Raw genomic sequence first — 27,952 nt, 5'->3', positions numbered from 1 at the left:
CCGCTGGTGGGCCCCGAAAAGCTTGGAATTACAGTTTATAGAATAGCAAAAATTGATAGTCTTCTTTTAACAGCACTATTTCAGAAAGGTTTATTACCAAACTGAAAATCGCTGCCAAATTAGGGCTCTTTTTGCAAAATTGGAAGCCTTGGGCCCGATTATATTAGGCTTATTATATTATATGGGCCCGAAAATATTTTATTAGGCTTGAATATTAGGCTTTCTTATTGTCCCTCGCTCTGTAATTTTTCAATGTTTCATTAAGGCGAATTATATTTCATTTAAAGTATTTCACAAAATATCCTTACAATTTAAATTTTTCGTTCAGTTATTTGAACGAAAGAATACATTTCACTTTCCATGTGTTTCATTTAGTATATATTGCATAAAATAACACTTATATATTTTAAAGCAGAATCTTTTTTTTTTTTTTTCCCCTTTTTTTAAAGAACCCAACAAAAACGGAAGAGTCAAAAGAATTGTTATTGATATCCTTTTAAACCTTAATTAAGTTATAATTACATGACTAACTTAATGCCATAAATTGTTTTCAAGTCAGTAATGAACTATATGAATAAAATTATAATTAAAAAATTCTGTTTCCTTTAAACATAAAAGAGAATATTTCTTATGAATTCTGCTTCTGTTTTTTATTTTTAAAATCTAGAATTGAAATATACTTATTTTAAATACTGTAGAAGTTCTGAATATCTCCTTGAATAGAAAGCACCGAGGTAATTCACCCGTTTACTCCTGGAGATCTCAGCGGCCAAATATTACCACTCAAAGAGAAAAGTCATCGGAAAAAAATCCTTTCAAAGAGCAACTTATATTTGTCCATATTTTGGATCAGTATTGTGGGTGATGGGAATAATATTACAGTCACTTACATTAATTAGTACATGGAGGGAAAGGTTGCTATCGATGGACCACTTGTACAAAATGATCCTAAAAATCGTCAAATTTTGGCCATCTTGCAGTGTTACGCTAAGTCTCTTGGCCATATCGGATTTATCATCACGCCTGTTAGAATTTTGTGAGTCCACCTGTGTGACGTAACTTAAGTGCTACCTAGCACTATTTATTTTAGGTTTGACTTAAATTATATTCTACGTTTCTAGTTTGCTCCGCAAGTTTGACGGTGCCTTTGTAACGCACGAAGACCGTGCCTTTCTGTTAACTGTATTTGAATTAATAAAGGGTTATTTTCCCCCTTCTTCTGAGTTGGTAGTTTTCTTCACGCCTGAACGAGAATTCGTCAGGTTATTTTAGAATCTAACCTAGTTTATGTGGAACAAAAAAGAACGACTCTATAAGTGGCGCCCGAACTAAAAGGGTGGTGGCTGATGATTCTCCACACCCAGGATTTGGCGATTGGGTCCCTAAAACCCCAATCGCCCTTTAAGAGAAGAAGTATATAAGGTATTTCAACCGCCTTCTTAGCGTGCCTTCGTGGTGTAGTGGTCTGCACGCTGGGCGCGTATTCCAGAGGTCCGCGGTTCGATTTCCGGGTTAGTGTTGCTTATTTTTCACTTTTCCTGCTTCCAAAAAATACCTAATGTCTCTACAAATGTAATGCTACTATTTTATGATTTCTATCGTCTTTTTTGTACTGTTGGCAGATTTATCAACTATTTTCACATATGTGAATATAATTTATTAATGTAGAAATAGACATTACAATTACGAAATGTTCAGTAAATATTAGAAAAATAAAAAAAAGGTGCCACTGGCCTAATGGCTGGTCGCCTTCATTTAGCCGGAGAGTTTCTATGAATTGGCAGGTAGCTATTTTTTTTTTAACACAATGTCATCTTAATAAAAATCAATAATATGCTTAAAATTATTTTGAGTATAATTCGTCAACATAAAATGCTGGTTAGAAGCTAACACAGACCGCTGAAAATACTTTGAAATATACTGAAAAGTAAAATTAAACAAATGCGATACATGTTGAACTGTAAAAGATATGACGGAAATAAATATATTTTTGAATCATTTGTATTTGCGATATTTCATTCGCGTATGAACAGTGAACACATGTTAATGACAGTTTGCAAGAATATGATTATAAAGCAAAATATTTTTATATACTGGCGCCTTTCTGAAATAATGCCATTAATAGAGAATTCCAAAATAAGATGGCCATTTCTCAGTGTATCAACTTAGTTGTAATTTATGCGCGCTGACAACAAACATATGGTCCCTTAATTTTTGAGTAATTAATATCATATACACTTTTTAAAATTTATCTTCTGCCTATCATTGTAAGCAATTTGCGTTCTGCAAACGTATTAATTGTTCATTAGTAAATTAAGAAAATTGTCTAAAACTATAAATGTAATTTATCTTATGCATCTATATACAGTTTACAATCTATTTATGATATTTATATGTAATTCTAAATCTACATTTAATTTAAGAAGAGTACATTTAAGTTATTTTTTGCAGCATTTTATTGTTAAATTATTCAGTTTGCGAACATTAATTACTTGATATTCAAATAAATCCAATATTTAAAACGGCTGTTTCATTGCAAATTTTGAACTATTATTTCTCTTTCCATTGTAGCTTGTCATGATGAATGCCAACAGTGCTTCGGACCTTTAGCTTACCAGTGTAGTAGCTGCCCCTTTGGTCAATTTCTTTTTAAAAATTCCTGTGTTTGGGCTTGCGGACAAGGGTACTTTGGAGATCTCGGTGCTGGAATATGCGAAGGTAAAAAATTACTATTTCCTTTTATCTTATCAAATGCTTTCTGTAGTTTTAAAGGTATCTAAATTTTATAGTTCTTTTTCTTTATATTTACAGCTTGCCATCCAGATTGTCGTACGTGTTTAGGAGGAGCTGCTAAAGATAAATGTTTATCATGTTCAAGTGGCTACTTGCTGCCTTATATCGGAACTCATTTTGGACCCTGTGTGGATGAATGTCCTCCTCAATATTTTCTAGATTCAGGAATCTGCACTGGTATACCTTTCATAGTTTCTATCTGTTTAGCAAAAAGAAATTTACCACTGTAAAAAAAACACTTCTTTCTTTTTAGTTTGTCACGAAACATGTGAAACCTGTTTTGGACCTAATGATACTGAATGTACTTCTTGCAATAGTTCCTTATTCTTTAAGCACGGTAGATGCGTACCACACTGTTCAAACGGTTATTTTCAAGATTTAGGAGTCTGCTATGGTAAGAAAGAATTTTCATCTTGTATAGATATAACAATAGAATTTTTGTATTGTACACAAGATTAAAAAGTGTAATTGTTATTTTCTTCTAAATGTGTAGGGTTTTCCTTATTTTGCATAACAAATTTATTTAAAGTTTAATACCTGTACTGAACCTCTCAACTTCCCCTCACATTTTCTTGCCAGAATGTAAATTTAAAGTGAAGTGAAGTGCATATTTAAATGGGTGAATCTCTAAGTTTATTCAGAACGTGTTTTTCGCTAGCCAGCGCACGTTACGTTGTTGTTTTGTTGTTACGCTAAGTCTCTTGGCCATATCGGATTTATCATCACGCCTGTTAGGTATTTGTGAGTCCACCTGTGTGACGTAACTTAAGTGCTATCTAGCACTATTTATTTTAGGTTTGACTTAAATTATATTCTACGTTTTTAGTTTGCTCCGCAAGTTTGACGGTGCCTTTGTAACGCACGAAGACCGTGCCTTTCTGTTAACTGTATTTGAATTAATAAAGGGTTATTTTCCTCCTTCTTCTGAGTTGGTAGTTTTCTTCACGCCTGAACGAGAATTCGTCAGGTTATTTTAGAATCTAACCTAGTTTATGTGGAACAAGAGAGAACGACTCTATAAGTGGCGCCCGAACTAAAAGGGTGGTGGCTGATGATTCTCCACACCCAGGATTTGGCGATTGGGTCCCTAAAACCCCAATCGCCCTTTAAGAGAGGAAGTATATAAGGTATTTCAACCGCCTTCTTAGCGTGCCTTCGTGGTGCCTGCACGCTGGGCGCGTATTCCAGAGGTCCGCGGTTCGATTTCCGGCGTAGTGTTGCTTATTTTTCACTTTTCCTGCTTCCAAAAAATACCTAATGTCTCTACAAATGTAATGCAACTATTTTATGATTTCTATCGTCTTTTTTGTACTGTTGGCAGTTTTATCAACTATTTTCACATATGTGAATACAATTTATTAATTTCTGAAAATTTGAATACATATGAAACATAATTTCAAATTCTAAAATTTAAAGAATTAATATTGCAGTAAGTTTATGTCCTATTTTATATCGTTAAACTCGTAAACATATATAACATGTAATAGTAAAGTACGACAAATTTGTTTATTTTTCACAAATTTAATAGTTATGAAAACGTATGTCCTATATATACTCATAGTACCTTGCTGAAATCTATATCACATAAGTAAAATACATATTTTATGTTCGTCAAACATCAACATTATTTTCTCAAAATCGTGTTTCTTATTATATATTTATGTATTCATTTCCTTCGTTTAAAAATCATCTATATAATAAAGCATTTAAAGGCTATTTGGAATAAAATTTTCTGATAAATATTTTTGCTCTTCTTTCGTATATTAATTGCTTTTGAATCTAACAGATTCAAAGTACAATATTTGAAATCCTTTCAATTTATCAATAAAAATATCCCTATTAAACAATTTGCACAAAATATTAGTACTTGCGATTCTTGTTTGACTACAATTTTTTTTTTTTAATTTCCAGTTTCATTACCCTTGTATATACTAATGTATATATTTATTTTAAAATGTTCCTGTATAGCGTGCCATCCATCATGTGCTTCTTGCTATGGGTTTAACAGTGATGAATGCTATACTTGTCCACCCGGTAGAGTTTTTAAAGATGGAAGCTGTATTTCTGCCTGTGGAAAAGGAGAATATAAAGATACGGATGGTTCCTGCAAAAGTATGAAAATAAACCCGTTGAAAAGTTTTGCAGATTGTCTATATTTCCCCCATTTAACAAGTTTTACGTCATAGCAACTGCACAGAGAATTCGCTATTTTTTTTTTATTAATGAATTTTTAAACTATGAGTAAACCAACTGATCTAACACTGTCAGTTATAGTCAATATTATTTTCATCAATAACGTTACAATCTAGGCAGTCAAATTTATCAAATATTGCATTTTAATTCATCTATTTATTTTTTATTCATTTTGTCTCAACTAATACACTCATAAATCATTTAGAAATGTTTGCACAAGTCAGTATTATTTTGGTATGTGACTTATTAACTAATTATGTAATTAATAAATATTAATTAATTAATTGTTCAGAATAGCAAAGTGACTCATTACTTAACACTCAGATACAAAAATGGTAACGAAAAATCAAATGCTAGCAGTTCATCACAATATCTTACTAAGAACAATATAAACAACGAGAATGAGGAATTTATATTAAATAGAATTAGTCATTAGGATGCATATTTCCCTGCTGCTCCATAATCTTGCATGTTGGTTGGTTGATTTAAGTAAGACAAAGTACAAAAGAGGTATCTGAGAAGGTAGTTGTCTGTGTTGAGAACTTTCTATTTCTACAGAGAATTGAGTCATATTCATATTACACATACAGAAACCAAGAAAACTTCGAAGCGGGTTCAAACTACCAGTATTCAGCGGTAACGTTCATGGAATGCAAGCTTTATATTACGAAACATTTTTTACGTTTTACAAATTTTTTATGTAAAATACTTTTCGCGGAAAGATAAATTATGATTTGATTCATTAGATTTTTGTCACAGATATATTTTTGTATTATTTTAAGAATAATGTTAAATTCTCCTAAAAATTGGTGAATACTTTATTCCATGTGCATGATATTGTTATAAATTAATGTAAAATTTTATGTGCATTTGTTTACTATAAATTTATATATGTTTCTTTGCATTTATTTATGCAATTAATTTTTTGTATTTTAATCTAAAAAATTTAAGCAAGAAACCTTTCGCAATTTGACTACAGCTTTGGTAGACCTGCAGATATTGAATTAAAAATTTGTAAAATTTAGTGGCAAAATAACAGTTTACCTAGCGATATTCTGAGTACGTAGCGATATTCTGAGAATTGCGAAACTTCTAAATATCAGTACCAAATTTATAGACAAAGTAAATCATTAAAGTTTCAGAAATTTTTAAAAAGTATGAAGTTTCAAGAAATTACATTCAATGTAGTACATTTGCTGCAAATGCAGCTGTCTCTAAATGAGAAGGGTCTATTCTAAATACCTACATATTTTTGCATGTGGAAAACTGAAATATGCATAAAATATTCCACCCTTTTGTTGATATAACTGGGCATTTATATTGGATATCATACATCGCTTTAAACTGATGACGGATGGTTAGTGAACAAAAACTGTACTTGATTACCGTAGGTACAGAGGAAGTGTCGATTTTCATATCTCCCTAATCTCTCACAGAGGAAAAAATTAATTAATTAAAAAATAAAAAATAGCGTATTACACATGATTACCAAAGTTACATTGAAAGTATCTCAGTTGATTTCTACTTAATTAATTAGCATATCTGCTATCCAAGATATAGTACAAGTATATCTCTTCAATTCTATCTTCTCAGTTGATTTCTACTTAATTAATTAGCATACCTGCTATCAAAGATATAGTATAATTGTATCTCTTTAATTCTATCCTCTGCTACGACTATAACAACTAACGGATAAATAATATTTGGAAAATTTTATAATTATATATTTGTGTAATTTTGTAACAATATATATGAAAAATTTATTTTTTTGTTTATAATGCTTACCAGTTTTTAAAATTTTCTACAGTGACTAATTTTTAGAACTTTTCGGTAATTGTACAGGAAACTATTCGATAATCTAATGTAAAAATACAAAGCGATATATAAGATATTAATCGGAAGCTAATTAAGAAATCACTTACAGAAAATGAATCGTCATAATTTTCACATACACTTTTATAATATAACAAATATCTTTCCTTAGCAAAAGTATTCAGCATTTAATGAGGTGCAGAACATCAGTCATTTTAATTAAGAGCATAACAAAAATTATGTTTATCATAATTTTTTATCAAATTTTAAAAATAATTTTAGGTTATAAGAATACAAGTTATTTATTACACTGTCTTATTTATCCGTATCCTTTGCTTACGTGTTTTATTTTAGGATGTCATCCAACCTGTTCTGATTGCAAGCTGAATAGTACAGAAGACGAAAGCGTGCGATGTTTAGAATGCAAAAACCAGCAAAAGTCTATTTTAAATGCAGAATGTTCATCAGGATGTTACCCAAACTTTTATTTAAATAATTACCATGTTTGCCAAGGTTAGTTTATAAATTCCAGTTTTGGCTAATATTTCAGTAATTAAAAATACTGAATTAACTAAAATTTAATTTATTATTGAAGTCTTGTTAGAATTTATATGCAACTGCTTTGTCAAAAATTTGTGTGTTGAAACAAAATTATTGTTTCATACTCACTTTAATCTATATATATGTACAGAATGCCACCCAAGCTGTGCAACATGTGAAAGGCATGGAGCAACTAGCTGTGCATCTTGCTGGGATGGTAATTTTTTGACTCATTTAGGCTCCTGTGAACCTCAGTGTCATTTAGGCTATTTTCCTCTAAATGGACTTTGCCAAGGTACGTAATGGCTCTTTTAAACACGGGACAAATGCAACAGTATAATCAATTTAACAACTTTCATAGTCCAAAGAGAAATTTCAACTTATTCATTTCGGAATGAATGGTTCTAAAATGTAAATTTTAAATCTATCTATCTTATTGACATGCCGATGGAATAAAAATATTTGTGAGGCCGTAGTGGAAAGTTATCGAATATAACTACAGTGAAAGAGAAAAACAATATGACCAGTTACAAAGCTGTACGACATTATTAAATTACAATGATCTTCATATAGTTCTTAGTTACATTAAGAAGTTTAACACTTAATAATTACACTCTACATGTCAGTAAATATAAATCAACATCAAAAGGCATTACTTTGATATAAGCCTAGTAATAAATTAATAAATGAATAGCTGTTATGCATGATAAATGTTAGCTGTTTTAAAAATTTATATCGTATTTGTTGAAGTTTTAATTCATGTGCCTCCCTGATACCTCCACGCGCAGTTTAAAAGTCTAAAGCATGCCACAAAACAGAATATTTGGAATCATTTGAATACTCGAATATCTAGGCTTGCCAGACTGAGGACGTGGGGTTGTTTTACTCTTTTCTTTGAGATGGCAAACTACGTTGAAACTGGCATTGTGAGTTAGAAGGAGAATATACTCCATACTTTCATTTCTGGCATTTTACGATCATATTTTCCAAAATTTGCTCAAAGTAATAGCTATTAGAAGATTTGAGAAAATCTGTATATAACTCCTACAGATCCTTTTTTTTTTTTATTGAATGGATGATAAAATGCCCGGTATTTGTCCAAATATTATTAAATCCTTTGTGAAATAATCCTTATAAATCCTTTATGAAATGATGTCTTGTATTTGTCAGATATGTTTAATCGGAATATCAAAGTGACTCCAAAAGCTTCCAGTTATGAATTTAACACTCTTGGGATATTCTTTTTGCTTTCCTAATCTGAGCATGAAGATTGCGAATAAGACGTATGAATTAATACATCCGCTCATCTAGGAAGTTTTGAACAAGCGTAGTAATCATTAACTGTAATAGAAATACTATCTACTATAATACGACAGGAATTAATATATAATTATGCCCACCAGCGGCCGAGTGGTAAAGACGCTGAACACTAGTAGTTCCGTCTGAGTTTCGAATCCCGGAAACGGGCTGGCTGCATGGGCGTTTTTGTGGTTTTCCCCATGTGTAACGTAAATACGAGCCATTTTCCCTTAGAAAGTTATCCACGAAGGCATCCCTCCCTTTAGGAAGTTAGCCCTCGTGTGCTTTGCCATAATTGAATAATCCATCCAATCCATATATAACTATACTTACATCAAAGCAATGCCTTCTGAAAGCAATTTTTATGCAAGAATGTGTAATAGCCAACCCTTCGTACTTTAAGATTTTTAAGACCCCATACGCTTGAGTGTTGATTTATAGTAAGCAGACGACTGCGTAAAATTTTCTGTGTAATCTTTTTCTTCTGCCTCTGCGTTGGTAGATTTGGAAGATTTCCAGACTTCAATAGCTTTCAGACAAGCTTGTATATTTTACTAGAAATAAATCTAACATGTGCAGTCCGAAATCATTCATTCTGAAATAAAAGCAAAAAGTGCGGATTTTTCTTTGGATTCTGTATATATTGAAAGAACAAATAATTTCCTCTGAGTTATCTGTGATTAAATATATATGCATATATGTGCATAAAATTTTAGCATATATATTTATAGCAAAAACATATCTAAATTAAAAGAGATTACATAGTGAACATAAAACTGCATTAATGTATTTTTGAGTTTTTCTTAATTTAAATCTTAAGCAGCTCAGCTTGATTTTAAATTTGTTTCAGTCCCATTTTAGAACTTCATTATTTAATTTTAAATTACACACACACACACACACATTTATATATATATATGTACACACCGTGTCCATGAGAGTCCTTGACCAGCTTATAGTTTCGCAGCCGTTGGTTGTATACATATATTCCAACTTATGAAAATATTCTAAATGATGCCAAAGATTCATTTTTCGTATTATTAAAATTTAAAGAAATAATTTTGCATAAAACACGAAATATAAATTTTTACATGTTCCTTCGATTCAATTTGCATTGAAGAGTCGTCTAATAAATAAATAAAATTAAATTAGAATAATTCGAGGTTGATTTTTTTCTCCTTTAAAGTGAATTTCACTAAATTTTGCTAAACACAATAATAATTTAATAAATTTTGTTAGACACATTTTGGTTAGACATATTTTGGTTAGACATTTGGTTAGACAAAGTGAATGTCACTAAATTCAGTGACATTCTTTTGTGGTTTAATAATGTCTTGATTTATAATTTTGTTACATTTGGTATGCCAAAAGAATTTTTCACACAAATTATTTGCAAATTTTCAAAGTTCTGGAAATGCATTATTAAAATTCTCATAAAATTTTAGTATTTTAAAATAATAATTTGTTAATCGAAATCATTTACTCAAGTACAAATATTTTTTAATTTTGATTAATGCAAATAATATTAGCTACTTTGGCTACGTGCTGAAACTGAAACTAAAACGGGCTTCCAGTATCTTCTAGTTGGCTACGTGTTGAAAACGGAAGTGTCTTCCAGAACGCGAATTCTGTTAAGATTCGCAAATAAGATCTCTATTTCAAAACGAATCATATTCATCAATATTTTCCCCAATATTATTTACATAGAAATATTCATCACGAAATATTTTAACACCAAAAAGCTTTTACTAAATTATATTTTACTTTTAGTTACGTACAGCAAACATTTCTCTCTTCATTTTGTTTACGTCATTTTAGTATGATTCCCAAATTTTGTATTAAGTGTGCCCATCAAATTCTGTCGTATGAGCGTCAAACCTTGTATTTTTTATGACAAATACATAATTTCTCTAAATAGAAGTATCGGGACTGCAGAAGCATACATAAAGATAGATTTTGTAATTTTTACAAAATTGATTTCTTTAAATTCAAAACTGTCAAAACATGAACCTTTGTGTTATTTAAAGCATTTGTATGTGGAACCAACTAATGGTTGCGAAAATGAACGTAGGGACTTTGTATATATATAATTAAAAATTTAAATTTTCATAAATAAAATTAATTTTTGTTAAATTAAAATTTGTGGCTTAGACACTAGAATAAGGCATAAATGAAAACCTGAAGGGCTCGGATCCTAATGATTGCCCAAAAGGACTCTTTTAAAGATTAATAAAATTTATCGGTAGAGATTATCGATAGAGGTGGCCCAAGTGGAATAGCAAATATTTTATAGGGCATTAGATGAATTTGCATCTAGACTAACAAGGGAACATTGTTTATCTTCGGTATATTTAAAAAGGGAAAAAATATGCAACGTAAGTCTATAAAAATGCTTAATGTTTTTGATTGGATAAATCGTGAATTAAATGAACTTTTATTTAAACCAATCAAATTAAAAAATAATTGTAATATTCTTAAGAACAGCATCTATTGTTTTTAATAGTTTGTTAATTAATAACAGATAGACTAAATATGAAGAATGGTATCTAACGTTTTTTTCAAGTGGCAACAGACTAGAATGAAAAGTGAAACGACGCAAAATAGCGCTTCCAGACAAATTGATTTTTCGAGCTAATAATAAAACATGTAAAGAGGACATGTAATAATAGTATAATATTGCAATGCAATAAGTTCATTTGATTTTGAGACTGGAAAATAAAAAAATATATATATATATATTTAAGAATTTTTCAATCAGGGTGAAATAAAGTTGAGAAAATTGATAATTGGAAATAAAACAGAACAACTTTAAACAAAATCAAATAAAGAAAGATTAATCTTACCCAGTTCTTTCTCAAGGAGCCAGCTAAGTTCAGATAAATCTTCCTTTATTTAAAAATTAAAATTATAGCAGTGTTTTTGATTGCATCAAAGTAGATCGAAAAAACTGGGCAAGCAAATCTTCAAAAGAATCATTAAAAGTAATAATTTATGCAAACTAGTAGGGAATAAACAGATTTACTTAGTTTCTATCATTTTCAGTCCATTTGATTTATTGCATTGGAATTATTATTATATGCCCTTTTTACATGTTTTATTATTAATGCTTTATTCTAGTTCCTTATTAGAGAGTAGATGTTTTTTATTTTTAATCCTTTTAATTTATATTTTCAATGTTTGCCGCTTTAGGACATAATTTATTAGAGTTCTTTTGGAAATTCAAAAATTTTTACACCTTTTTTAAATTGCATCCAGTTAATTTGCATTATAAGTAAACTGCTGCCTTACCAGTTTTAAATCAAGTTCGATACTCGTATGTAACATGAGAGCATAAATATTATTCTGTTAAGAAATTTTTCAATTGCTGCGGAATATGAAAATTACAAACAAAACTATCATAATTACTTATTTGCAATAATCATAACGTAAGTACATTTTCATATTAGCTTGCATAAAAAAGCTTCCCTTAAGAAATATACTATATTTATCTTATTTAACAATCAGAGCGCATTTTAATGTTCCGGTGTGAAGCAAAGAAGGCAACAGAAGAAATTCTACAGAAACTCAAACCTGCTACCAAAAAAGTGCTCATTTATAACAACTTATCATATCACACATACTCTTAACTTGGTTACCTCTACATCAGTCGAATTAGAAATTTTGATTAATTCTCTTTCTAAATGTGTTCTTGCATAGGAGACTAATTAAAGACAAATATTTCTAGAACAATCTTAACAACAACTTTATGAGATAAAAAATTCCGCGGTGGACTCTGTTTACTTACATAACTTAAGGGAACCCAGTACCTTTCAAATGATGTTTTTTTTTCTACTTTGTATGAATAATATTAAGTGGTTTTAGAAGAAAACTTGATTTTAAGCTGAAAAAATAGTAATGTTTTTAAAATTTAAATTTTTTGAAGAAAAGTTTAACAATTAAAAAGTGTTTCTTCTCCTACAATTTTTAATATTTTTGCCCCAAATGCTTCATTGCATTTATTAGAGAGCTCTTAATAACTTTAAGGATCGAATTTACAATTAATCAATTAGTTTCTGAGCAAAAAATAGAAAGCACGTTTTTATGTAAAACGTATGTTCTCAATCATATTTTCACTTCCAATAATTCTTGTTTTCACTATTTTGCGAAGCCTATCTTTGTTTCTACAAAGTATATAATTTAAAATACGATATCTGTATAAGTTTTAGGATTTTAAGTAAAAGGATATGTTGAAAACATGCAAACAAAGAAAGCGCTGTTTAAAGAATGTAAACTGTCTGAATGGTCATTAAATCATTTCAAATTTATTAAAATTTTATTGCTGAATTTCAATACATATGCATATAAAATAAAACCTAGTACTATTTATTGGTTAATATAAACATGAATTACAAGCTCTTATCTGGCTAGAAATATTGCAAAAAAAATCATAAAATGCAAGTAAAAGTTTTCATTACCTGTTTTTGTTTTCTAAAACAGATTCAAAACAATTTTAATATCTGAATTAATTATAATATATTTTCTAAAACTTCACTTTATATTTAAATAAATCAGTCTATACACATAAACAGAGTTTTCTGATAATTGCAGTCATATTTAATTACACTCCTTTTCATTTACACTGATTTTTGATAAATGACTGAAAAAAAATTAAGAAATTAAAAAAATTAACTCTGAGGAGGTGTGGAATTTAAAGGGTTGTCAAAACTTTTAAAACCTTGTTTATATCATTTATTATTGCCAGATCATTTCAAAATTTCTCGTCAGGTAGTAAGGGTATTAAGGCATTTTTCTAGAAGAAAATTTAAAAATCGGTACTTTCATCGATTTTGGGGGTACTAAGTCCCTTTAAATAAATTGTAGCATAAAGATAGAATTTAAAATTGATTCCAAACTCTCCGTCTTTCATTATATAAACAAAAACTTTCTATTTTAGCTTGTAACTACAACTGCCATCATTGCATCAGCGCATCTACATGCCTTCGATGCAAAGGTGATTTGGTTTTACAGTTTGGAGAATGTGTTCCACAATGTTCTAACCAACATTACGTTGATACTGTTAGCAGAGAGTGCAAAGGTTTGTTTATATATTAAATTTGCTTGAATTATATCACATTTATTCAAATATATTTTGAATAAAAAATATTAAAACAAAATTCTGTATATTTAAGAATGTTCTTGGGAATGCCATACGTGTCGTGGACCATTACCAACAGATTGCACATCTTGTATGCCGGGAAAATTATTTGAAGATGGAGCTTGTGTGGACCAGTGTTCCAATAGGTTTTTTCAAAATGGTTCACTATGCCAAAGTAAGTGTAACTCTTAATATTTAAAACTGCGTTTAGGAAAATAAAAATGTCATGAATTTTATGTTAATTAATGAATATTACACATTTTGTTTTTATCCATTTTTTTCTGTTACATTAAAAGAAAGAAAATTTAACGTAGCGTATTTTTAATCATCATGCAGATTGTTTTGGCAAAAACGGACTTTTAACTACAATATTTTGCATGCGAATAGATCATTATTGCAAATACATTGTTGTACATAGATGATTTTAGCCTTCCTGTTTATACCGGAAACTGGACCGAGTTTCCGATATAAACAGGAAACTTTGAAACTACTTTTGACTACTTTGCAAAATAGAGGAGCAATTAATGGGAAAACAGCATTCGAATTTTCTTTTTCTTTACTTTTCTTCATTTTGCGCTTTTGAAATCTATAGTAAGGATAAGCCTGTGCTTATTTATGAAAGAATGATAGGATGACTGTTTATGTAAATCTTAGGAAGCTAACAGCGAGTGAATTTAAGTACCCAGAAGGAAATTATCTGCAAAGAGACAAATAAGATTTGATTTTTCATTTATAATTTCTTATACCGAACGTAGAATTTATCAATACTTAAAAATAAAAACTTTTAATAAGACTGTATTTAGAATATGCGATTACATTTTCCATTACTGAGGAAAATACTAGTGTAAAATAGCATGAATAACCCACTTGAAGACCACAGATAATTCTCTGCGATCTATTCTCTGTGGTGTGCGCCTTTGAAAGGCTTACTGTACAAAAGAAAAGCACATTAGAATAAAAGTCTCCAGTGCCATAATTTATGGTCCGGAAAGTCTTTTGAAATTAATAGCAGTAAACTTGTCATTATGAAAATCGTATCGGGAAATGACTCGAATATGCTAGACCAGTGGTTCTCAGCCTTTTTTGTTCTATGCATCCCTTTTATCATTACTAGGTGATCATTCCAGGCTTCTTTTCCAAAACTTGAAAAATGCATATACATTTATTTAAATTTAGATTGTTTTTGATGTGCTTTAACTAAGTCAAACAAGAAAAATATAGAAAATGTGGTAAATGGGAAACTTGCACAAAAATGTTTTTTTTTTTATATATTCATAAACTAAAACTAAAAAAGCGGTAAAAAGGTTGACTTCATCCCCTCCCACTGAAACTATGAAATTTCCGGTAAAGGGTATGTGGTTGAGAATCCTTATGCCAGACTAATTCGTCTTTAAAAATTGTGTCACAAAATCCTCCAGGACTGAAGTGTCTAATAAAGTGTGCATTAAGCTATGGTATTTTATATTTTAATAACCAATGCAAAGTTTATTTAAATCATATTAAAAAAGTGTTTTTTAATATTTTCTTTTCTTTTTATTTCTCCATTTTCCAAAGCTTGTGACTTAAAGTGTCTGACATGCTCTACTTTGAATAAGTGCACTTCTTGTGATCTTCCTTTATTGCTACTCAAAGGAGAGTGCATAGATGACTGCGGTGCTGGAAGATATGCTGATTTTGAAAAATTAATTTGCAAAGGTACTAATTTCTTATCATACTCCAATACAAATAAAACTTTGATTGATTTTAGTATTTCATAAGTAATTTTTACATTATTTTCATACCATTATTATCTACAGTATTTTGAATTGATTTGAATGGCTCTGTAAATAATTATTCATTGAAATATAAATTTAATAATTTATAAATAAAGTTTATGAATTTTAATTATTTTATAAAGAAATTATTAATGCATTAATAAAAATACAATCGCATTCCTTTAATAATTTTTCAAAATAAATTATTTTTAATTTATTGCGCATTTTAAAATTGTTTTGTGATCGAAGAATTACAAATTAATTAGAGTAGTTATGTAGAAATAAATTAAAATAAATAATAAGCTTAACAGCATTTACTTTTCTTCATTTTGCACTTTTCTAAATCTATAGAAAATTTCGCATTAAAATCCCGTATTAAGTTCGGAATAAATCATATACAAAAAGCAAAAACTCGAAATGCAGTTTCAAACTAAATGAAAGCGGTAAGCACACTAAAATGAAACAAAGAAAAATAATCCTTGCATCAGCTTCATGGGGGGGGGGGGTAACAATGGAAGAACTAAATAAAAATCAGCCTGTTTCTGAACTAATAAGACACAAAGTTCAATACATTAAATAATATCTGAAAAGCAATCAAAGTAATCAGTCTCAGTTCAACTCCTACAGGTCGATAAGTACCGTAAAAAACTTAAAATTATAGCATAAAAAATACAAGCAAATTTGAACGAAGCTTAAAAATATTAATTCAGAAGTCAAACAACAAAAATCAGCGTTATACCTACAAAATTTTCACAGGACTAGTTTCGATGGTTTTACCGAACCATCATCTTCAGCTGCAAAACCGCAAATGAACAAGATAGGAAATAATGATTAGATAAGATAAGAAAGCCTGGACAAGAATAAGCAAGTGGCGCCATCTGTTGGCGAAACCAGAACTAAAACATAATTTCTCTAAAAGCCGAAGGCAAATTTGGATTGGAATTAGGATCGTTAACTAGAACAGAAAGATTTTTATGAATGTGAAATGCCTCTAGAAAATCCAGTTCTCCAATGGAAGATGTTTTTTGAATAATTTTGGCAGCAGAAAAATTGAAAGTGTGATTTTCGGACCAACAATGTTGAGCAACAGAAGACTTCTGTGTTTCCTTTTTTCTAACATATGCCTCATGTTCTTTGACGCGAAATTTTAAGGCTCTCTTAGTTTGGCCAATGTAAATTAAACCACACTGGCAAGGAATCCTATAAATACCCCAGGAATTCATATCCGGAATGGGGTCCTTGAGTATAGAAGTTGGAATTTTATTGATGGGAGAATAAACAACCCGAAAGTTAAATTTCTGCAAAATATGTGCAACTTTATAGCTAATTGATGGAAAGAAGGGAATGACAACAGAATTTTTATAATCTCCTAAAATAAGAGTGTGGCTTTTAGTGTGTTGAGATGAGAATTTTTTAACTGCTTGATTAATAATGTTGGGTGAAAAGGCCCTGTCAATAGCTATTGCTTTTAAATAATTTAGTTCTTCATCAAGGGCGAATTTGGAGGAGCAAACTTGAAGAGCACGGAAAACATAGGAATAAAATGAAGCTAACTTTTGTTTAGTCGGATGACATGATTTAAAGTGTGGTGGAAGGCAAACCGATGAAGGTTTACGGTAAACTGTAGTACTGAAGTTGGATGTGTTACGTGTGACCAGAATGTCGAGAAACGGAAGAGAATTGTAAGTCTCAAGTTCAAAAGTGAACTGAATAGCAGGATCAATAGAATTCATTGTTGAAAGAACTTTATTTAAATCATCTTTATTACCTTCAAACAGGGTAAAAGTATCGTCTACGTAGCGGAACCATGCCGGAAAGTTTAAAGTTTCAAACAATTTTGATTCATAATAATGCATGTAGATATCAGCCAGGATGGGACTGAGGGGGCTTCCCATGGCTAATCCCTCAGTTTGTTTGTAATATTTATTTTGGAAAACAAAATGTGTTTGTTTCAAACAGAGTTGAGTGAGAGAAATTAGCTCCTCAATTTCGATGCAAGAGAAATGAAATTCGCGAAGTCTGGTTTCTAGACATCTTAATGCACCCTCCACTGGGACATTGGTGAATAATGATTTTACATCAAAAGAAACCATGAGTAAATTACTAGGAGAAATGTTTTTAACCTTTTTTACAAACTCTATTGAATTTTTTATGGTGTAAATGTTATTGTCTAATAGAGTGGAAAATCTAGAAACTAAATATTTAGCTAAAGGATACGAGGCAGTACCTAAATTTGATACAATAGGGCGGAAAGGAATACCACTTTTATGAATTTTGGGAAGAGCATATAATCTGGCACAATTCGCAACAGATGGGATAAGCGAATGTTTTAAGTTGCTTGAAATGATTTGCGAAGATTTGATCGCAGTTTTTATTTTGGATAAGTCCGAAGGTGAAGGATCTTTAGGGATCGGATTATATGGTCCTTCGTTTAAGAGTTTAGTGACACCATCGATGTAAGTGTTCTTATCCATGACGACTATCTGGCCACCTTTGTCGGCCTTTGAAATGATAATATCCGGGTTAGAATGAATTTCGCGCATTGTAGCTCTTTCTCTCGCAGTTATATTTGGTTTTAAAGGTTTATTATTGAATTTCACATTATGAGCGATAAGATGCCTAATCATTTCTTTCTGTGAATCTGAAACTTTACTGAACTTGAAAGCTTTTTCGATAGGAGCCAAAATCTTTGGAATCGAGGGTTTACAGGTTTGTGAGAAGTTAAAATTATATTTTAGAATTCTCTCTTGTTCTTCTGAAAGACTAACATTAGAAATATTAACTATTGGCTTGATGTTTACAATGGGAAGATTTTTTGAACTACTTGAACTGGAAGACTGTAAAAGAAGTTTTTCGAATTTAACTGCAAGGGTGTTTTTATGACGGTTAACTGCATTCTCCGTTCTAGACCAAGACTTTTGTTCAAGGGCAGTGAATTTTGGATATGATTTAGCGAGTTCCAGATGAAGCTTATAGAGTTCATGTTCAATTTTGGACAATTGTTGACGTGTATCCCTTATCACGGACCGAAGTAAGGCAAGCTTGCAATTTAACAGAATTCTTGAAACGCGACTCGAAGGTTTTTGATTAGATTTGATTTGAATAAAATTGGGGATCAATTTTTTACATTTACATTTAAGTAAAAAATCAAGATGATTCAGGAATTTTTGCCGTTTCAGGCGTAATTTAGTGAAACGATTAACGGATGAAGGCATGATAAACAATGCAAAAATCAAACTAAATTAACTGAGCAATAATAAAATACACACAAAACACAGAAAAATCCCTCGCTGAAATGAATAGAAAACAAAACGTTTCTAAGCAAAATACATGAAATCAGACAAGCAAAGCACAATATCCAAATGTACAAAACATAAACATAACTTGAAAATTGCAAAAATGTACTCACCGAAACTCCTACAATCACAAAATGGCGGCCACACCACGTGCAAAAAAGAAAGCAAAATGTAAGCCTGTTTGGGGCTTCTATAATTAAGACACAATAACACGCCGAATAAATACTAATTCAGAAGTCAAACAACAAAAATCAGCGTTATACCTACAAAATTTTCACAGGACTAGTTTCGATGGTTTTACCGAACCATCATCTTCAGCTGCAAAACCGCAAATGAACAAGATAGGAAATAATGATTAGATAAGATAAGAAAGCCTGGACAAGAATAAGCAAGTGGCGCCATCTGTTGGCGAAACCAGAACTAAAACATAATTTCTCTAAAAGCCGAAGGCAAATTTGGATTGGAATTAGGATCGTTAACTAGAACAGAAAGATTTTTATGAATGTGAAATGCCTCTAGAAAATCCAGTTCTCCAATGGAAGATGTTTTTTGAATAATTTTGGTAGCAGAAAAATTGAAAGTGTGATTTTCGGACCAACAATGTTGAGCAACAGAAGACTTCTGTGTTTCCTTTTTTCTAACATATGCCTCATGTTCTTTGACGCGAAATTTTAAGGCTCTCTTAGTTTGGCCAATGTAAATTAAACCACACTGGCAAGGAATCCTATAAATACCCCAGGAATTCATATCCGGAATGGGGTCCTTGAGTATAGAAGTTGGAATTTTATTGATGGGAGAATAAACAACCCGAAAGTTAAATTTCTGCAAAATATGTGCAACTTTATAGCTAATTGATGGAAAGAAGGGAACGACAACAGAATTTTTATAATCTCCTAAAATAAGAGTGTGGCTTTTAGTGTGTTGAGATGAGAATTTTTTAACTGCTTGATTAATAATGTTGGATGAAAAGCCCAAAATATTATTTTGAGTAAACCGAGTACAAAAAACATGTGAATGCAAGCAATAAAATACAGGAAAAAATATAAATAAATAAAAATTATGAATCCACATCGGCCGGTTAATTTTTTTCCTGAATTATAATATCAGAAGCATATTTCAATTTAAGTGGACCGAATCCAAAAACATAAACATAAAAAATAGAAGCAATCCAACATATAAAAAATTATTTTTATATGGATTATTATAATCCAACATATAAAAATTTTGATCTTAAAATAGGAATAAAAAAATGGAATGAGGAATTAGTTCTTAAAATCTGTAAAATTAGAACAACAACAGTTCTGAACAAAAAAGTGTATTCAACATGTTCTGTAGCAAAATGCTGTTGCTAAACCTAAAATGAGTTAAGTAATGAAACCAGATCTATGAATTCTAAACTGATTAATAATAGTAAAAATAATTAGAAAAAACTTCTATTATAACATTAAATATGGTGTAATAAAATTAATAATTTGTAAAAGGAATAAACGGCGAATTAGTTTGGATCGTAAATCCTAAAAGAATAGTTTGCTTCAGCTCAACAAATGGAATAAACTGTAGTGTTTTTTAAAGAATCTAAATGCAATTTTGATGACGTTATTGCAGTGTCTAGTAAACTGTGAGCAAAGTTTTGAATACTCTTAGACAATGTAAATGGGGAATTTAGCAAAAGCATTGCAAATTATAGGTAACCTAGAAAAGAAAAAAAAGAGAGATAAAAGGCAGAAACGAAGAAAGTTGTTAAGTTTTACAGAATATAGTTAAATGGGCTTTCCTGAGACTTAAAAACTGAAGTAACAGCAATGAGAAAACTCTTGCTCAGTCTCTGTGCAGGATTAAAATAAAGTGCTCTGAGATTATAAAAGCTCTGGCCACGATTTACGCACTTTCTTTTGCTGCCTACGCTTGCTAACTAAAAGACGTCTCTTGTTTGGCTGCTTCTATTTATAAGGTGTTTCTCCCGCTTTCCTAGCGTATCTTCGTGGTGTAGTGGTCAGCACACAGAGCCGGTATTTCAGAGGTCCGTGATTGGGTTCCCGGCGAAGGCAGTTGCTAATTTTTCATCTTTACTGCTTCTAAAAATCCTAATGTCTCTACAGTAGCGCCCGAGCTAAAAGGGTTGCGGATGATGACTGTCCACGCCCAGATTTGGCGATCGGGTCTTCTAAAAACCCCACTCGCCCTTTAAAAGGGGGAGTATGTAAGGTATTTCTCCCGCCTTCCTAGCGTGCCCTCGTGGTGTAGTGTTCAGCACACTGAGCCGGTATTTCAGAGGTCCGTGGTTGCTAATTTTTTATCTTTACTGCTTCCAAAAAATACCTAATGTCTCTACATATTCATTATTAAAAATATAATGCGTCGTAATTAAAATTGTGGGGTGCAGATCGCCAACATCGAGTTGTGTCATGCCATGTATCTGAATAGAGTATTCAACAAGTAATAAAGATATGTTCAAATTATCAAGATTTTGTAATTCTTTAGAAGTTACATCCAGTAAGATATCATTTCCAGTTATCTACAAAGCAGCAGTTTTCAGCTATAATTATTAGTGAATAAATCTACTAAATTGTATCCTCGGACCAATTATTGTTACATATATATATATATATATACAGAGAGAGACACATATATACACATGTATCTATATGTATCATAATATATTTTTTCCAGAATGTAGTTCAGGCTGTGCCTTTTGTTTATCTGCTGAACAGTGTGATTTATGCAAGAATGGCTTTTACCTCTACGAAGCTGCATGTGTACAAAACTGTCCGCCTGAGTATTTTGCTGATGATACTTCTAGAATTTGCAAAAGTAAGTGAATAATATCTATACATGAACAAAAAATGGATATAAACGCATGCACGAAATTAAGTGAGTAAAAATTTATTTGAATGTTTTAAAATTTCTTTTGATTTATATTTTGTTTTCATAATTTTTACTTCTTTTGACGAAATAAAGGATGTATTGTAATTGTGTATAAAAATTGTCACGTTTATGCTCACGAATTCACGATTCTATTTTTTTTATATAAAAACAAAACATTTAATGAAGAGCTTATGTACATTATTTACATTATTGAAAGCACAATCATACATATATTATAAATTTTCCCATCATAGGGCCAATATTCGTTTATCAAGAACAATTACCGCTATGCGGCCAAGATCAGATCATTTCAAGGCGTCGCCCTCAAGCTGACTAAAAGAGAAGTGTAATACATTCCTTCTCTGCCGCCAGTCACGTGACCTAGTCGGCGACAGACGATAAAAAATAAAAGAAAAAATGAATCCATCGGAGGGAAAAAGAAATAATTTCAACAAACTCCCCCCCCGATGAACAATAGGTTCATCATAAATTTAACTAACTATTACAATATCACTATAACAATAAGAAACAAATAAAAATTACTTACATATACAGGTCACATTATATCAATAATTTCTTAACATCAAGAAAATTTTTTCTGAAACTATAGAAAAAACAAAACATTTAAATTAACATTTCTCAAGATCACCACAAATCATTAAACCAAGGAAAATAATAATGAATAAATGAAAACATTATGAAAAAGAACATTTTTTTTTCTATCATCAGTTTATCAGTCATTCAGTCCAAATTTTTTTTTTTTAACCAGTCACTGATTATTGCAATTACTGATATCATAAATTTCTAAATTGTACAATAGCTGCACTGGACGTTTGATTACCGAATTACCAGTTTTCACTTCACACGATCTGATCATTCCATCTCTACCAATAAAGGTTTTGGTTATTCTTCCTAATTTCCACCAACTTCTAGGTAAATTTTCATCATGAACAAGTACTATATCATTTACGTTGAATGTAGATTGTTTCTTCTGACCGGTATAATGAGCAGATCTCAAGCACAGGAGATATTCTTTTTTCCATCTGTTCCAAAAGTGATTTATTAGATTTTCTCGTGTACGGAAACGTTTTAACATTACTTCTCTGGAACCTGGTAAATTCAAGTCATTCCTCCTTACAGCTGGCAAACTCAAGAGTCGTTTACCAATCAACAGGTGGGCTGGAGTAAGTGCGGAGGGCTCTTCAAGATCAGAAAAGACGTATGTTAATGGACGCGAGTTTATCATCGCTTCTATTTCAAGCAAAAGCGTTTCTAATTCACTTTGAGTCAAAGATGATTTCCCAATGTTCTTTCTTAAACTAGATTTTACACTGCGAACTAAACGTTCATAAAAACCGCCCCACCAGGCAGCACGTTCCACAATGTATTTCCATGTGATTCCATGCGAAGCATAAAATTTTTTAACTTCAGGGTGGTTAATCACTTTCCACATTTGCTTTAATTCAAGTTCGGCTCTTTTAAATGTTCTAGCATTGTCCGAGTACACAGTGGAACACAAACCTCTTCGGGATACGAACCTGCGGAACGCAAGTAAAAATTCTTCAGTGCTCATGCCTTTTACGAGCTCAAGGTGAATAGCTCTTGTAGTAGCGCAAGTAAACAATAAAATGTAGTATTTGTTGTCATTTTCTTTTACATACAAAGGACCTGCAAAATCGAGTCCACAAATTGCGAAAGGTGGAGATTCATTAACTCTATCCGCTGGAAGAGGTGCAATGATTTGTTGTCCAGGACGTACATTATATTTTTTGCATATTAAGCATTTACTCAGGATTGATTTGACGTATTGTTTTCCTCTTAAGAGCCAGAATTTTTCACGTATATGCACTAGAGTATCCGATACACCCGCATGATAAACCTTTTCATGAGCGTCTCGTACTACTAATTCACTTAATTTATGTTTTGAAGGGATTACTATTGGATGTTTGTTGTTAAATAGTAGGTTTGACTTTTGTAACCGACCTCGTACCAAAAGTAGACCTTCATCTGATAATATGGGATTTAATTCGAACAATTTTGAATCTTTTGGAATATGCTTGTTTTCTCTTAGAGACTCTATAACTTCAGGAAAACTATCTTCTTGAGCTTGTTTTAACCAAAAGATTTCAGATTTACTGATTTCTTCTGCTGAAATTTCCGCAAAATTTCTATTTTCCCTTTTTACTTTTAAATTTGATATAAATCTGAAAATCCAAGCAGTCACACGATAAAGTTTTTTCAAGGAACTAAATTTTGTCAAATTCATGAGTGGAACATTTTCAGTTTTGTCTGTTTTGATCAAACACGCTAGGATAGCTTCCGATTTTCGAGATTCTTCTGATACATCATGTAATTTTGACGTCGATAGTTTGGGTTTTGGCCATTGACTTTCAGGTAACGAAAGAAATGCAGGGCCATGCCACCATTTCGAAGAATCTATCAGTTCTTTTGCAGAACAACCCTTTGTTATTAGATCTGCAGGGTTGAGTTTTCCTTCGCAATGTCTCCATGAACAAGGATCTGAAATTTCATGTATTTCTGAAATTCTATTAGCAATGAAAGGTTTCCATCTTTTAGCTGTACCTTTAATCCAATGTAGAACTATTTCCGAATCTGACCATAAAATGACATTTGAAATATGTAGAATATTTTTCAGGTAGTTGGCAACCCTAGCACCCACCAATGCTCCCATCAATTCAAGGCGGGGAAGCGTTAATTTCTTTAATGGTGCAACACGTGATTTTGCCAAAACAAATGTAGTTTCAAATTTATCTTCATCAGTTCTGTATCTCAAGTATGCGACTGAGCCATACGCATTTGGATTAGCATCACTAAGAATGTGTAACTGAACAGTGTCCCTGTCTAAATTTGGTACATGAAAATAATATCTGGGAATTTTCAACATTTTAAGTTCTTTTATTTCAGAGAGCCATATTTTCCAGTCATTTTCGAGTTCTCCAGAAAAGATCTCATCCCAAGGTACCCCTTGAAGCCATAGCTGTTGCAATAAACATTTAATTCGAATTACAAAGGGTGCGATAAATCCAGATGGGTCAAAAATTTTAGCTGCTATTTTTAATACATTACGTTTGGTACATTCAGTGTTTATAGAGGACAGTAAAGGTGTTAATTCTAGTCCTAAGACATCTTCATCATTGTTCCACATTAAACCTAGTACTTTTAAGGATGTACATGGAGTGTCACTATTGAGAGAGATTAACTTTTCCTCAAGCCATTTCTGCTTAAGCTCTAGGGAATTGGTTTCGAATTTTCTTAGATTTAGACCTCCTTCAGCAAGAATTTTAACAGATTCATTTGATAGATTAAGCGCTTCTTCAACAGTTGTCGCTCCAGAAAATAGGTCATCCACGTAAAGATTTGAGTTAAGCATTTCAAAAGTCTTAAAGTTAGAATTCTTGTACTTATCAATGTGATGTTTTATTGTGCAAGCAAGGATGAAAGGACTACAAGTTACACCAAAGGTTGCTCTTGTCATTTTGTAAGAAATTACACTCTCTTTTCTATCAAGGTTTTTAAAATAAAGAAATCTCAGATAATCTCTGTCTTTTTCTGCGATTGATATTTGAAGGAATGCCTTTTCGATATCTGCCGAAAAGGCGATCCTATTTTCGCGGAATTTCAAAATAACGTCCAAAACATTTGGATTTAGATTTGGCCCTGGGTGAAGACAATCATTGAGAGAAAGTGCATCATTTGATTTTGAAGAAGCATCGTAAACGATGCGCACCTTTGTTGTTGTTTTGTCGTCTCTAATTACAGGATGGTGAGGCATATAATAAGAATTAAGTGTTGAGCTGTTTTCAGGGCATACTTCTACAATTCCTAAATGTTCTTGTTCCCTGAGAATATTGTTGTATTCTTCAAATAACATTTCATTACACTTAAATTTATTTTCTAGACTAGCAAATCTTCTTTTAGCCACTTCAAGATTATTTCTCAATAAATCGCGAGATTTGCTCCATAGTAACCTTGCCTCATAACGACCATTTTTAAATTTCAAATTATTTTGAAAGTAATTTATGATTTCTAAATCACTAGAATTCTTTTCGTTATTCTCAACAATACCCATGACTTCTAAATCCCAAAATTTCTTCAGTTCATCATTTTCACTCTCAACTGATACACTACAACAATTTATTCTTCTATCTTTTGATTCTATCTGCCCCTGAATAGTATGTCCGAAAATAGTTTCTGCAATGTATAAATGCTTCCCAATCTTTCCTACAATACCTAATTGAATTTGCCATAAAAAGTCTGACCCTAGTAAAATAGTTATTTCCCGTTCATGCCCTGTATCAGCAGGATTAAATCCTCTCATTTTCAAGCGTTGAATCAAACCTTTGTCTGGAATTTTGACTGTAGCGCCAGTTATTTTTTCAACTACCAAGGCTTCAATATTTATGGAATTGTTTGTTTGCGAAACATTTTGTAATTCAAGAGAAACTACGTCAAATGATGATTCTTGTGGTTTTCGTCCGCCAAATGAATATACTAATAAATTTTCTTTTCTAATAGGCTTTAAATTCAGTTTTCTTACTAAATTTTCTTTTATAAAGCATTTTTTTGAACCACTATCACACAAAACCCTAGCATGGATTCTGTTTTCACCACCAGAGACACATACAATACACGTTTGGAGTAATGTAGAAATAGTTTTATTTTTCTGTTCAGAAACGCAAGACACTAAGGTTGTGGATTTATCTGCGTTAATATTTTCAGGACTTTCATGTTTTTCTGATTTATTACAGAACAGCTCATTGTGAAATTTATTACCACATTTCGAACATGGGGTTAATTTACTTTTGCAGTTAGAAGACAGGTGTGATTTTAAGAAACACTTGTAACAGCGTCCTCTCTTCTTCAATTTAAAACGTTTCTCTTGGTCTGTATACCTTTTACAACCCAAGCTTGTATGATCCGAAGAGTCACAAAATACACAAAATATTTTTATAGAAGTGTTTAAGGCAGCAGCCGAAGGAACACTTTTCTTAGAAGAAAAGTTCTGATTATATTTTTGTTTGGAATTAAAATTAGTGTAAGTGTCATGTATTTTATTACTAGAAGAATTATTTACTAATATTGTGGCCTCACGGGCACGTAAATCTTCTCTTATAAATTCCAATAGGTCATTGACCTTATACTCATTTTCTGTATTATTTTTCTTATGAAATTCTAGAACCATGCTTTCTGGTAACAATTTTAACAGTATAGGCAAAAGTAGATGCCCGTATGAACCTGTTGTTACCCCCATTGGCTTGAGATTTCTGATATGTATTTCACATTTATCATACAGATTTCTAAGTCCCCTTATATTATTTGATGATTTTACTGGCTCTAATTTCAAAATTTTATTTATATGACAGTTTATGATTGTATCACGCCTACCATATCTTTCGTTTAACAATTTTAGGCATTCATCATAATTTTCATCAGTGAGATCAAACCCTGATACAACATTATATGCAGTACCTGTCAAAAGAGATTTCAGGTATTGAAATTTACTTATTTTTGACAAAGAATCATTGTTATCCACAGCATTCTTGAAACAGTTAATAAATTCTAAATAATTACTGGGATCACCAGAGAATTTTTCAATATTTAATTTCGGCAACTTAACTGCCGCAACAAATTTACTTTCGATTACAGGAGTTACAGGTACATTTTGAACTACGTTAACTTCGGTATCTGCTTTACATTTTCTTAACCTATTCTTAATTTTGGATTTCATACTCAAAATTTTATGAGAGTATTCTTCAACCGATTTTAATTCTTTTTCATATTCAGCTTTATCTTCAATCAATTTATCTATCTCTTTATCAATTTCATTTAAAGAATTTTCTTTTTCTGACAAAATATCCTGACACTCTAACAAGGAATCTGTGTCAGTTCTTTCAATCGCTGCTACCAGCAAATCTTCTGCTTTATTTATTTGTTTAGTGATTGCAGATCTGATAGCAGCTCTTTTCGACTTTAATTTGTCTATATTTTCCATATTTCAAGTAATGGAATATAACCTTACAAAATTCAACAAATAATTGTAACAAAATTTAAAGTACAGTATTTCAATATTTTAAGCACTTCCTTTAAAAACAATATATTTATAGTCTACAAATTTCCTTCGAATAAGACCAAGTATTTTTTTTCAAGCATCAATGAAGTATTATTCTTTCAAGTAATATTTCAATAAATCAACATAAATATTCAATACTTTTATTTAACTCAATCATTATTTTTCAAGGTTGAAT

At 31.2% G+C, this 27,952-nt stretch overlaps 1 protein-coding gene across 6 annotated transcripts in view; it reads left to right on the top strand.

Annotated features, from left to right (window-relative positions):
* LOC118199880 (extracellular matrix organizing protein FRAS1-like) overlaps nt 1-27,952 on the top strand; it is a 284,180-nt gene that overhangs the window by 58,519 nt on the left and 197,709 nt on the right. For all 6 annotated transcript variants that reach the window (XR_015042588.1, XR_015042590.1, XM_085821910.1 and 3 more), the window contains exons 12-21: nt 2,572-2,718; nt 2,812-2,970; nt 3,047-3,187; nt 4,762-4,905; nt 7,153-7,311; nt 7,490-7,633; nt 13,571-13,711; nt 13,806-13,946; nt 15,326-15,466; nt 21,492-21,632. Coding sequence is in view for 4 of the 6 variants with exons in the window: in XM_085821910.1 (XP_085678036.1) it covers nt 2,572-2,718; nt 2,812-2,970; nt 3,047-3,187; nt 4,762-4,905; nt 7,153-7,311; nt 7,490-7,633; nt 13,571-13,711; nt 13,806-13,946; nt 15,326-15,466; nt 21,492-21,632 (1,458 nt within the window). In the remaining 2 variants the exon portion in view is untranslated. The remainder of the gene's footprint in view (nt 1-2,571; nt 2,719-2,811; nt 2,971-3,046; nt 3,188-4,761; nt 4,906-7,152; nt 7,312-7,489; nt 7,634-13,570; nt 13,712-13,805; nt 13,947-15,325; nt 15,467-21,491; nt 21,633-27,952) is intronic.

The sequence above is a fragment of the Stegodyphus dumicola genome, chromosome 8 (assembly GCF_044657685.1).
Source record: "Stegodyphus dumicola isolate Sdum_Otavi_A_Nest chromosome 8, ASM4465768v1".
Taxonomy (NCBI): Eukaryota; Metazoa; Arthropoda; class Arachnida; order Araneae; family Eresidae; genus Stegodyphus; species Stegodyphus dumicola.
The sequence above is the reverse complement of the archived record's forward strand: the minus strand, read 5'-3'. Positions and strand labels throughout refer to the sequence as shown.